Source organism: Calliphora vicina, chromosome 5 (assembly GCF_958450345.1).
Source record: "Calliphora vicina chromosome 5, idCalVici1.1, whole genome shotgun sequence".
Classification (NCBI taxonomy): Eukaryota; Metazoa; Arthropoda; class Insecta; order Diptera; family Calliphoridae; genus Calliphora; species Calliphora vicina.
The window spans coordinates 91,621,957-91,636,083 of NC_088784.1; the positions used below are offsets into that span (position 1 = coordinate 91,621,957).

At 26.4% G+C, this 14,127-nt stretch overlaps 1 protein-coding gene across 2 annotated transcripts in view; it reads left to right on the plus strand.

The window, feature by feature from the left end:
• The window catches only part of Amph (amphiphysin), a 116,091-nt gene that overhangs the window by 89,924 nt on the left and 12,040 nt on the right, over positions 1-14,127 (plus strand). For both annotated transcript variants that reach the window (XM_065511497.1, XM_065511498.1), the window contains exons 2-6: positions 7,693-7,828; positions 7,913-8,103; positions 10,748-11,023; positions 11,087-11,168; positions 11,253-11,363. In XM_065511497.1, coding sequence (XP_065367569.1) covers positions 7,693-7,828; positions 7,913-8,103; positions 10,748-11,023; positions 11,087-11,168; positions 11,253-11,363 — 796 coding nt within the window. The remainder of the gene's footprint in view (positions 1-7,692; positions 7,829-7,912; positions 8,104-10,747; positions 11,024-11,086; positions 11,169-11,252; positions 11,364-14,127) is intronic.

Here is a 14,127-nt window from a genome sequence, read left to right on the forward strand (position 1 = left end):
TTATGACCCAAATACACCCACATTGTTTTGTTCGGAACTTAATTTGTACTTGTGTTATTTTCCAGCAATGTTAAATTAATTTCGAATTTATTTTCCTTTTCTTTTGTAAGCAACAAATATAAAAAAAAGAAAATAAACAAATTATTTACTCTTCTTTCATTTTCCAAGAATCATAAATGATTTTACTTATTTTAAATAAAACAATAAGATGTTAAAAAGTTGTGTTATTTGTAGGGAAAAATAAGAAAATTTATGAATTATGGCTCAGTTTTTGGTAATTCCGAAACTGTTTATATACAGTGAGTGACAATTCAATAAAAAGTCAAAGTAAATCTTAAGAAATGTTTTTTAGTATTTCATTAATACCTAATAACCACTAAAGCCCTTCAAATTTAAGCACTTGCATCATAGAGAAATACACAATTTTCGAATTGTTTTTTTTCAATTTTTTTTTTTTTAATTTAAATTTTTTTTTTTACAAAAAAAAAACTTTTGGTGAAAAAAAAATCTGCTTAAAATTTATTTTTCCGATTTTGACCCATTGTAGGTCCAACTTACTATGGTCTTATATACGTCGTTGCAAAGGTCTTTGAAATATCTATCATTAGATATCCATATTGTCAATATTATTGACTTAGTAATCCAGATATAGAAAAACGAGGTTGTCTTGTTTTTTTCCTTATATCTCAGTCATTTGTGGACCGATTTTGCTGATTTTAAATAGGAAACTTCTCGAAAGCATGTCTGACAGAATTATTGAAGATTTGAAGATCCCGAAGATATCTGGGGTCTTCAGAAAATTGATTTCAACAGACAGACAGACGGTCATAGCTTAAATAGCAACCGAGACGGAAGAATTCCGGAGATATTGATGTATGAATCGTGTATGTAAGTTATTTGGGGGCTTCGGAAAGTTGATTTCACCAGACATACGAATTATATAGAAACGGAATGACAAACTTATATATACCCTTCTCACGAAGTGAAGGGCATAGAGAAACATAGAGCGGAAACTAGAAAAAAACTCAAACATAAAAATTACTCAAAATAATCACACATACGAGTGTTGTCTTTGTTTTCACATAGTTTTTTCAACTAATACATTCTCACCACTTAGGTTTCTGACAACTGAGTTAGGTCTTTGACAGGAGAGTTTCCGCTCTATGTCTATTCTCTATGGTGAAGGGTATAAAAATTACTCAAAAAAATAACACATACGAGTGTTGTTTTTGTTGTCACATAGTTTTTTTTACGAATACATTCTCACAACTTTGATTTTTGACAACAGGGTTTGACAGGAGGGTTTCCGCTCTATGTATATTTCTCTATGACTGGAACATTTTGTATGTCCCTTTCGAATATTGAAAATTTCAAAACACTTGCACACATCTCATTTCTTTACCCTGTGCATATTTCTCTAAAATGTACCACTTTAGCACATGCCATAAACCTCCAAAAAAAAGGAAAATAAAAAAATCATTTTTTTATGTAAATAACTTGCAGCAAAAGGATTGAGGGTTTTTTCACTTAGTGACAAGCCTGACATTTATAAAGGTAAAATATAAAAAGACGCATTAAAGTGGGAGGCAGGCAATACCAGCAGCACATTTAATATATTTACAAACATATCTTCTTTACTCGTTAACAACCTTGTAATAGTTTCTGTCTTTACATCATTTTCTTTTTTTTTCCTATACAATTTCTCATGTTTATTTATGCTGTTGCTGCTGCTGCTTTTTATTATTATTACAACCAGGTCATATGTGTTTTTCTTAATGACATTTCCATCTCTGAATACATGAATGAATTGAATTTTCTTCCGTTCATAATTTTATTGAAAATGACATTCAGCACGTGGTACATTTTTTTCTCCATTTTATCTTATTTCTGTGAATTATTCAAAAGAGTTATGATATGAGTGAAATATATTCATCAACTTTCAACATTGTGGACATCTTATTTTATTTACGTATTCATTTAAAACAAATATGCTAATCATATCATCATGATAATTAATACTCTAATCTTATCTTCTTCTTTAGTCGTATACTCGTAATGCGTAAGTTTTTTTTTATAAATACGTTACAAATCTTTTGCGGGTTTTTATACCCTTCACCTTCGTGAGAAGGGTATATATAAGTTTGTCATTCCGTTTGTAATTTCTACATTTTTCATTTCCGACCCTATAAAGTATATATATTCTGGATCCTTATAGATAGCGGAGTCGATTAAGCCATGTCCGTCTGTCTGTCTGTCTGTCTGTCTGTCTGTCTGTCTGTCTGTCTGTCTGTCTGTCTGTCTGTCTGTCTGTCTGTCTGTCTGTCTGTCTGTCTGTCTGTCTGTCTGTCTGTCTGTCTGTCTGTCTGTCTGTCTGTCTGTCTGTCTGTCTGTCTGTCTGTCTGTCTGTCTGTCTGTCTGTCTGTCTGTCTGTCTGTCTGTCTGTCTGTCTGTCTGTCTGTCTGTCTGTCTGTCCGTCTGTCTGTCTGTCTGTCTGTCTGTTGAAATCAGTTTTCTGAAGACCCCAGATATCTTCGGGATCCAAATCTTCAATAATTCTGTCAGACATGCTTTCGAGAATTTTGCTATTTAAAATCAGCAAAATCGGTCCACAAATGGCTGAGATATGAGGAAAAAACCAAGACAACCTCGATTTTTGACCTATTTTTTACATATATCTGGATTACTAAGACATTAATATAGACAATATGGATATCTAATGATAGATATTTCAAAGACATTTGCAACGACGTATATAAGACCATAGTAAGTTGGACCTACAATGGGTCAAAATCGGGAAACAAATTTTGAACCCGAATTTTTTAAAAAAAAAAAAAAAAAAAAATTTAAAAAACCAAAAAAAAATTTTAAAATTTAAAAAAAAAAAAATTTTAAATTTAAAAAAAAATTTTTAAAATTTAAAAAAAAAAAATTTTTATTTAAAAAAAAAAAATTTTAAATTTAAAATAACAATCGAAAAATTTTTTTTTTCAAAAAACAACTGGAAAAAAAATTAAATTTTGTTTACCTAAAAATATTTAAAATTTTGAAGTATAATTTGGTGAAGGGTATATAAGATTCGGCACAGCCGAATATGGCACTCTTACTTGTTTAAATTAAATTTAGCTAATTTCCAGTTCTTTCAATTTTAGCTGCAACTTTCTTAGAATAATGATTTTATGATAAAGAAGAATCGAGCCATTCGACATGTAAATTGAGTTTTTTTTAAAAAATTTGCGATTTTCAAAATCGAATAATTGACAAATTGCTGTTCTGCAAATCTTGAAGGATTTTGAACATTGAAATTGGTTTGTTTACAGGGTAATCACTTTATTTAAAAGATTCCACAACTCGATTAGTTTCCGTTTACTTCAAAATACTCAAACAGCCCAAAACAAGTGTTAATTTTCTCACCTGTTACTACTCTAGGGGGAAGGGAACTGACCCAATTATTTGACTACATCTACGGGGGTAGAGACCTTTATATGAAAGGGACCTGTCACTTTAACAAGTCGTTGTCCTAAGACAGGGATTGTCATTTCATAGCACAATTGTGCAGACGAACAACACACATATTCTTATTCTCTTTAAAAGAGCATAACAAATGACTCATTTTTCAGAAATTCATTAAGCATTGTTGTTGGTTGGTTTTTGGACGAAGCATACACAAATCAACAAAGTCAGAAATAAATAAAAAAAATTGAGAGAATTTCGGCCGTAGAATGTATATTTTTTTATTTCCTTAAAATTTAAATAACATTCATTTAATAAATTGGTCATATCTGGCAAAAATTCTAAATCTAAACATTCTTTATTTTGTTCTTATTTTAAGTGTTAGACATTATGTTTGCTGGGTAGCTCTCTCACCAATACAATGACAGTTGTAATTTTGGTAATCCCTGTCCTAAGATATAAATCGACAGCTTTAAGACACTCTGTGACAGGTTACGGACAGACCAATTTAACATTTGGCAGAAGGACCTCGTAAAAGTACTTCAAGACTTGTTACAAATAGATGGTGGGTATAATGATTTTGTCATTTCGTTTGTAACACATTAAAATATTTGTCACAGACCCACATTAGTAGGATTCTAATTCTATCTGTTGAAAACATAATAGGGCCCAAACAAAAGGAGTTAGCTGGCTGCAATTTTCTACAAATACCGACTGTTGATAAGGGCAATATCGGTTTATGATTTCACCTAGCCCCCATACAAATGTCGCCCGGGAATACTGTTTGAGTCAATCTTTATAAAATTTTGCAGAAATTAGTTCTTGTTACTTGAACATTCATAATTGTTTTATATGAACCTAAATCGTTCTATCAACTGTTGTGAGGATCGGTCCATAATAACCCCTATATCAGAAAAATATTTTATTGCCACATATTGATACAAGATTCGGCACAGCCGAATATAACAATCTTGTGTTATAATTAAATAGCAAGATAGTTTAACAAATATCCAAAAGTGACTCACCGATAGTTTATCAATAATCTAAAATTGAAAATTAGTTCCCGAACTGTTAGCCGCCGGGCAAATGAGGCTGGTCTTGGTTGCTATTATCCAGCGAAAAAACACTTATTTCTTAAATTAACCCTTAAACTGGTCGAGACAAAAATCGAATACTATTCTCTTTACGGATGAATTCAAATACAATTTAAAAAGCTGTGATGGGAAAACATTTCTAAGACGGCCAAAGGCACAGAGACTGGACCCAAGTACACAAATAAGAAGTTCAAATTTGATGGTGGCAATATTATGGTGTGATTCAATTTTCATTGGTCCAATTCATATCATAAATTATACTATGACTGGTTATGGATACATATCCATTTTATACAAAAACATGTGAAATTTATGTTCCCATGAAATATCCATTTCCCTCGAAGGGAAAATTGCTATCGTGATATTCCCATGAACTTTTCATTCACAATAGTTGATTTTGTTCGTAACAGATGTTTATTGTTTACAAAATTCCATCTAAAAATTTCACAACATGAGGAATTTTTTCACGTGAACAAAGTTGATGAACGAAAAATGGGAAAAGGAACATACAGTAGCCCCATAAAGTCTACATACAGGAATTCAAATTAAATTTCTTTCGTTGAAAGCTGTATTTGTAAGTTAAAAGTAGTGAAATATATTTGTTAAACAAATAAATTCACACTAAAAGAAATTAAAACAACATCACTTAAGTCGGGTTTAGCAAAATTTCCTATCACTTCCAAAATTTCACCGTCATTAAATTTTTTGATTCTGAGTCAAATAACGAACATTTTTTTTGGTTTTTTTGGCTTTAATGTTCAAAATATTATGAAACTTAATAGTCCCGCCCACCCAAAAGTAGGCGTGACCGAGAATAAATTTTTCGTTATTTTACTCAGAATCAATAACTCTAATAACTGTGAACTTTTGGGCGTTATTTGAATTTTTTTTGGCTAAAATCGACATAAGACATTTATTATTATATATCTCTTAAAAAAAACTAAAAAAACTGCTTTAAATTAAAGTAACATAATAATTTTTCTGTATGTAGACTTTCTTGGGTTACTGTATGTATTTCATGTGAAATATTGATTCGCGATAGGGGTGAATCAATTCAATTTGAGCTTAATTCATTTAAATCTTAATTCAGAATTTAAAATGGCTTTTATTTAAATAGACTTCATTCAACGTTGAAATTCATAACGGAATTAATTCTTTCAACCTTTGAGTAATTACAGGACAGTTCTCAAAAAAGTAATATTGAACCGTATGTTTATTTTGACCTTCTACAACAATTTTTCAATAATTTGAAATATAAATTCATAATGTCGAATATAAATTATTCACCCCTATCGGCAATAAAATGTGAAATTTTGTTCCCATGAAATATCCATTTCCATCGAATGGAAAATTGCTATCGTGATATTCCCCTGAACTTTTCATTCACAATAGTTGATTTTGTTCGTAACAGCTGTTTATTGTTTACAAAATTCCATCTAAAAATTACACAACAAGGGGAATTTTTTCAAGTGAAAAAAGTTGATGAACGAAAAAAGTAAAACATTTCATGTGGAATATTGATTCGCGATAGGGGTATATAATATCGGTTATAATTTTGAATATAAATTTATAATTTCGAATACACATTTATAATATCGAAAAGAAATTTATATTTTAGAGTAGAAATTCATAATTTCGAATAAAAATTTATAATTTCGAACAAAATTTGTTTATTTCGAACATATTTTTTTTATTTTTAATTGAATTTCGAAACTGGAATAATATCGTTATTTCGAACATGAATTGTTTATTTCGAATAGAAATTATTAATTAATTTTTGTTTAAAGAAATTCCTAACTTCGAACAAAAATTTTGAATTTATAATTTTGAATAGAAATTTATAATTTCGAACAAAAACTGTTTATTTCGAACATGATATTCCTGTTTTTAATTTAATTTCTTAACTTCTAATATAAATTAATAACAGTCTAATGCTTTACTTTATATTTATGATTGAAAAACTTTAAATTGAAAAAATTTTTAATTTTTTATTTTCAAAAAAAAAACTTTGTTTTTGGAATATAAATTTGTTAGTTCGACATAATCCCGATATTTCGAAAATCAAATCTTTATTTCGAATAGTTATTATTAAATAGGAAACAAGTGTGATATATATTTGTGCCTCTTTTCAAACCACAACCATTTTCTTTTGTTTGCTCTCTATGGCGATATTGCTGAGACCAGCTGGTTCATATCTGTATAATTTGTGGCATTGCATTTCTAAAAACGAATAATTATGCCAGAATATTAGGGAAGTTAACAGTATTGAAAAATATAAACTTAGTTAAGGAAGTTAATGAAATTGTAATGTAATTTTTCAAAACTGTTTTTTAAATTCATCAAACGCTCCTTAAATTCAAGTAGATATTAAAAATAGTTTATCATTTTCATAAACACATGTACTTAGAATACTAAAATAAACTTTAAAGATAAGCTAAATTAAGTACAAGCTTATTTATCAGTACGGGAAGTTTTTCATTTAAATCTTATCAAAATCTTCCCCTGTAGTAAGGGAAACACTCATCTTTAATAGTTTATTTATGGAACTAACAATGGGACTTCAAGAGACATTTCAAGTAGAATTTATTCTATAGGTCAGGTCCTAAAAGTAGGTTTATTTTCAAATCGTTTATGAAAATCTCACCACAATATAATTTGTATTATTTGTTATAAATAATTTTGAAATAACACAATATGTGCGTTAAATAAGGCCACATTAAAATTATAAAAAAGAATTTTTTCTTTTACCAATTTTCATTCAAATTTCTCTATTTCTCCCCAAAAAGCTTTGAGACAATTTTAGACAAATTGTATTTAACTATTTGCAGCCTGTACTAAATTGTATTTGTATTTTGTGTGTATGTATATTTGTTTAACAATTTATTATTTGTTTTTATATTTAGCATAGAGAATAAATAAAAAATAAACACAATTTTTCTAAAACATAAAAAAACAAGTGTTTTGCGGCAAAATAGTAGGAAAGAGAATTAAAAATATAAAAGCAGATTTTATATGAGAAAACTATGCCAAAACGTCATTATTATGGGTTTATTAAATTCTAAAAACTTTCTAAATTAGTTACTTAATTGATGAAATGATTTTCTTTCATATTAATTTATTATTTCTTTTTTTATCGATTTATTTGCAGATTTTACAAAATTTGGGTAAAGTTGATCGGACTGCAGATGAAATTTTTGATGATCATTTAAATAATTTTAATCGACAACAACTCAATGCCAATAGATTACAAAAAGAATTCAACAATTATATTAGATGTATAAGAGGTAATTGCAATTTTTTTATACGATTTATTTTATTTATAATATCTTTAATGTTTAAATTAATTTTGAAATTTATTTATTGTTTAGCTGCACAAACTGCATCCAAATCATTAATGGATGCCATAGCGGAAATTTATGAACCCCAATGGAGTGGTTATGATGCATTACAAGCCCAAGCTCAATCTTCGGAATCATTATGGCAGGATTTTGCGCACAAATTGGCAGATCAAGTATTGATACCATTAAATACTTATACAGGACAATTTCCAGAAATGAAGGTATATAGTTTATAAAATAATAACAAAAATCGCTATAAAATCTTAGTTTTCATTTCATGATAAAACTTGTTTTTAGTTAAAACAATGATAAGAAATTTTTAAATTTTGAATAAAAATTTTTAATTTGAATATATTTATTTGAAATAGAAATTCTTCATTTATAATTTCGAATAGAAATTCAAAATTTCAAATAGAAATTTTAAATTTCGAAGAGAAATTTTTATTTTTCGAATAGAAATTTATAATTTCGAATAGAAATTTATATTTTAGACTAGAAATTTTAAATTTCAAAGAGAAATTTTTATTTTTCGAATAGAAATTTATAATTTCGAATAGAAATTTATTATTTCGAATAGACATTTATTATTTCGAATAGAAATTTATACATAAATTCAAAATTTCGAATAGAAATTTTAAGTTTCGAAAATAAATTTTTATTTTCGGAATAGAAATTTATAATTTCAAACAGAAATTTATATTTTAGACTGGCAATTTATAATTTCGAATAGAAATTTATAATTATAAATAAAAGTGTATAATTTGGATTAGAAATTCAAAATTTCGAATAGAAATTTTAAGTTTCGAAAAGAAATTTTTATTTTTCAAATCGAAATTTATAATTTCGAATATAATTTTATAATTTTAAATAATAATGTATAATTTGGAATATAATATCATAATTTCGAAAAGACATTTTTATTTTTCGAATATAAATTTATAATTTTGAATAGAAATTTATAATTTCGAATATAAATTTATAATTTAAAATATAAATCTATAATTTTAAAAATATAAATTTATAATTTAAAATAGAAATTTCTAACTTCGAAACGAAGATTTAAGTTCTAAAAAAAAAATTATTTTTCGAATAAAAATTTATAAATTCGAACAAAAAGTTTTTATTTCGAACATGAATTATTTATTTTTAATAGAATTTCGAAACTGCGTATTGAATTTCATAACTTCGAATAGAAATTATGTATTATGTATTTCGAAAACAAATTTTTTATTTTAAAAAGAATTTCGAAACTGCGCACAGTGGTATGAGAAAAAAAAGAGGGAAATAAATCTGTAACTTCTAAACCCTTAGTCCAATTTAAACGAAATTTCACATGCGTAAAGAGGAAGTGTTGTCTAGTTTAAGTTTTGAACTCTGACCACATGACTCCACCACGAGCGGGACCAGGGGTCCCTAAAGTAGGACACCTCGGGTATGTTCAATTTTAAAAATGATCATATTTCTTCGTTTGTGTTCCGATTTCAAAATACTTACATACATATATAGAATCTTCTCATCGAGCACTACATAAAACCTATCAATTATCTTTTATAGCTTATGAGATATTCGCATTTGAAAATTAAATTTTTAACATTTTTACCCACCCTACACCAGTTTTTTGATGACCGCGGTTCCAAATATTTCTCGATTTTCTACACTTTTCTTTTATAGGATTAACAACAGATGTATATATCAAATAAAGAACGAATTGTTTAAAAATCATGACTGAGTCCAAAGTTACATGCATTTGAATTTAAAAAAATTAAATTTATTCTTTTTAAATTATTTTTTTTAAAAATTTCTAAAAGAATGTATAATGAATTTGTACTTTTTGAAAAGCTAACTTTATATCAAATATTTTAAATAAAAAAAAAAATATAATTTTTGATACCGAGGGGACCAGGTCCATTCAAAAAATTACTATTTTTTATATAAAATTCAACTTTAGAGCAAAAATTCTCAAATCGCATAGTCGGTATCAAATTATAATAATCTATTTTAGATGGCCCAATATGTTCTTAATTATTTTGTAAAGGGTTCTGATAACCCCGCCCCTAGTATGGATATTATAGCCAAAAAATCCCATTTTTGGAATTTTTCAATACTTTTTTGGGAATTGCGGGATTCCTGATTACAAATTTCAAAATTTGTTTTCATTTTTCCATTTTCAATAAAAAAATCTATATAAGTGTAAAATTTCATTACAAAATATTCATAAATAAGAATTTTATTTCAATTTGAAAAATTAAAAAACATTTTTTGTCATATTTTTCAAAAAAGTATTTCATGAATTTGTTCATTGTCAAAAGTTATATACATTATTGGAAAGTAGACAAAATCTTCTATCCATTGATATAGAACATGTCTAGATTATGTTTTTTCCGTGGCAAATTAATTAGGGAAAACTTAACAATTCGCATATAATTTACCTAATTAATTCTTTCGAATCGAAATTTGTATTAATTATAAACTCTTTTATTTTGAATGAAAATTATTAATTTCCAATTGAAGTTATTATTATCGAATAAAAATTATCGAATAGAATATATAATTTTTATTAAAAATTCTTTACATTACTTTTGCAATCCTTTATATCGAACCAAAGTCATTATTCTCAATAAGAAATACTTCCTTTAAATAGAAAATTTTAATAAAAATTCTTTAATTCGAATGTAAATTTTTTTATTCACATATAAAATCTGATATAAAAGTTTTTTATATCGAATAAAAAAACTTGGATAATTGGAAATTTTAAAAGAATTTCTTAATTTCGAATAGAAATTACTATTGTAATTACAATTACAAATTCTTAATTTCGAATATTTTGATTTTATTTTTAATTTGTTTGTTTTTTCCATATTTCAGAAAAAAGTTGAAAAACGCAATAGAAAACTGATCGACTACGATGGTCAACGTCATTCGTTCCAAAGTCTACAAGCCAATGCCAATAAACGTAAAGATGATGTGAAATTAACCAAAGGCCGTGAGCAATTGGAGGAAGCACGTCGTACATATGAACTATTAAATACGGAATTACACGATGAACTTCCAGCTCTGTATGAGTCAAGAATATTGTTTTTGGTAACCAATTTGCAAACTCTATTCGCAACAGAACAAGTTTTCCACAATGAAACAGCCAAGGTTAGTTAGTTAGAATACCTTCCTTTCTATTAATATAAAAAATGTGAAAATTACATTTAACAGATTTACTCGGAATTAGAGGCTATTGTTGATAAATTGGCTACAGAATCACAACGCGGCTCAAATACTCTTAGAAAAGCAACAGGTACGTACATGTATAAAGGTAATTTATTTATTTTGAAATTCTTTTTAACACATTTGGTTTTCCTTTGTTATATTTGTTTTTTAGTGAATGCCATTAAATCTGCCAGTCCTGTACAGTCACCAGTTAAACAAATGAATAATGCCAATATCACCAACAGCAACAATCAATATCAAAATACTAATGGTTCTGCTAATCGTAAGTAGCCAACCGCTTGTCATGACTGACTTTTTTACATTTTGTTTTATTTTTTTATTTTTTCTCATAAAATTTGTTACAACAAAATTCAATTTTATTTTGTTGTTTCTTTAGTTTGATTTGATTTGAAATTAACCACGTATTTCTTTTTTCGTTTCTTTAGTAAAATGAATTAAAGTTTTTTTTGTAATATTTAAAATTTGATTTTGTTTTCTTTATATTTTTTCGCTTTTTCTTTATTTCTTTATTTATTTTTAAATTGCTCAAAACTGCTAAATAGAAGATTCATAAATCTATTTATTTATTACCACCACCACCCATATTGTTTTATTTTGTTTTTGCGTTTTTCTCTTTTTTTTAAGTTTAATTATTCAGTTATAATTATTATATTATACTACATACCATATATCCAATATATTATTCAATTATTTAGTTAATATTTAAACACAAATAATCGTATTGAAAACAGGAATGATTTGAAATTCTTGTATAAAAAGTAACTATTTTTTTTTTGGTGATTTTAATCTACATTTGGATTGCTTTAGCTTTTTTTTCTTTTTCTTTAAAAAATTAGGTTGGCTTGATTTTCTTTTGAGGGATACTGACAAATAAATATTAAATAAAATCACAATTTAAATTCAATTGTTTTTTAAATAAAACTGTTTAAGTTTAAGCTAAATTTGAAACTAGAAACACTTTAAATATAAAATTCAATACATATTTCAAATCTCAATTTTAAAAATAAAAAATTAATAGATTTTACTTTAAATTGAAACTTATACAAAATTCTCTAAAATGTTTTAAAACAAAATCTTATTATTATTAAATTTTTAAAACTCATTTTCACGTTGTCTGCTTATTTTTTAACCTAAATTTATAATATCTGTTTAAATATTGTTTGTATGATAATTGTTCATATAACTTTAGGTTAAAATTTAACTAGACATTGTGAAAATGTCAGTAAATCTTATAAATCAAATGGTTTTGAAATTTTTCCTTTAAATTGTATCAAATTCATATGGTAATCAAACAATTTCCATTTAAATACATATTTAATATTTTTTATTTCTTTTCTTGTTGGTATCCCTTACATCTCTATATATGTGTGTGTCTTTGAAATCTTTCTTTTACAAATTTTGTATATTTTCTTTTTTAGTTTTGGCAATTTAAAAATATATTTAGTTTTTCTTTAGTAGCTACATTATTAACCGATTTAAAATACATACCAAATGTTTAAAAAAAAACAGATGTAGAAAATTTATATTTATTTTGTTATACATACATTCATTAAAATCATGTGCGTAGTAACATGTATAAAAATAATTTAATTTCATTTAAAGTTCACATGTTTTAAATAGATTTATTTAATCCCAAATAAACTAATTTCGTAGTATTGTAGAGGTTTTTTGGTATGAAATTGTGGCAAATATTTTTGGGACATTAATACAAAAATAATGTGTTTAACCATTTAATGAATAACTTGAAACATGGAATTTATGTAAAATATAAAATATTTTTTAGTTTAACAAATCGAACTTTAACAGATTGTCTTTTTTTAAACAATGTTAATATTTTCAAAATTAATCGTAACAGTATCCAACCCTAATATTAAGTTTTTGACAACTGTTATATGATGCATATCTGTAATAATCTGAACCTTGGTTATTTCTGTCCGAAAGTGAACATAATATTCGCTCTAATTCGAAAGTAATTTGATACTGGTTTTCCAAATAAATGAATGCTCTAAACTTAAGATAACTTTCCACTCATTTTTCATTTGCCCTACAGCATTCCATTACGAACCTTCATCATAAATATTACATTCCGAGGGAACAGTTTTCAAACAAGTTTTTGGGTTACTGTTATAAATTTCTATCATTTTTTTTTTCTAATCACATTTTTCCCATATAAATTATAATTTTTTTTTCTAAAATGAAAACGGTTTCATCGTCTCAACGTTTATTAAAATGATTGTGTTGCAGAAAGATTTGTGTTTGCTGTTTAGTCGAAAAAGTTTCCAAATCGAAAAAAATATTCTATAGTTTGTGTTACCAAAATATAAAACTATGTAAATAAATATTTCGCTGTATTTCGGATTAGGCTAAAAATCGGCTATTCGTGGAAAATTTGGCTGAATACCGAAACTTTTATAAAGAAAAAAAAATAGATTATAGAATTTTTAAGTTGAAACTAGTTTTGCATATACAGTGGTTGACAATACAATAGAAACTTTTCCAAATATTTAATAGGTCGAAATCTAAAGAATTCTTATGAATTTAGTCTTTTTTTTAGTATTTATTAGTATATTGGCAACCACAATGCCATTTGCCATCTGTAATATCTGAAAACGCAACTGAAGTTCGGTTGGCATCCATAATGGACCAATTATTATTATGGTATTGACAAAACAATGGAATCTTATATTTGATTTTTACAACAAATTTCTGGCCGCAGTATTTTGTTGGATTTCCCTTGTTATATCCTTCATCATGAGTTGGAAATCGAGAAAATCGACTCACAAATGGCTCTGGGTCACACGTGGCAAATATTTGCCCAAAAAAGCGTAACCACTTTTTGTTTACTCTTACAAGTGTTTTAAAGGATCTTTATAACCAACGAAATGGTTTCTCAGATTTTTTTTTAAAATATTAGAAATTAATTTAAATTTTTTTTTTTTTTTTTTGAAAAACAAATTTAAAAAAAAACAACAATTTAAAATAAACAATTAATAAAAATTTAAAATTTTTATTTTAAAGTATAATGG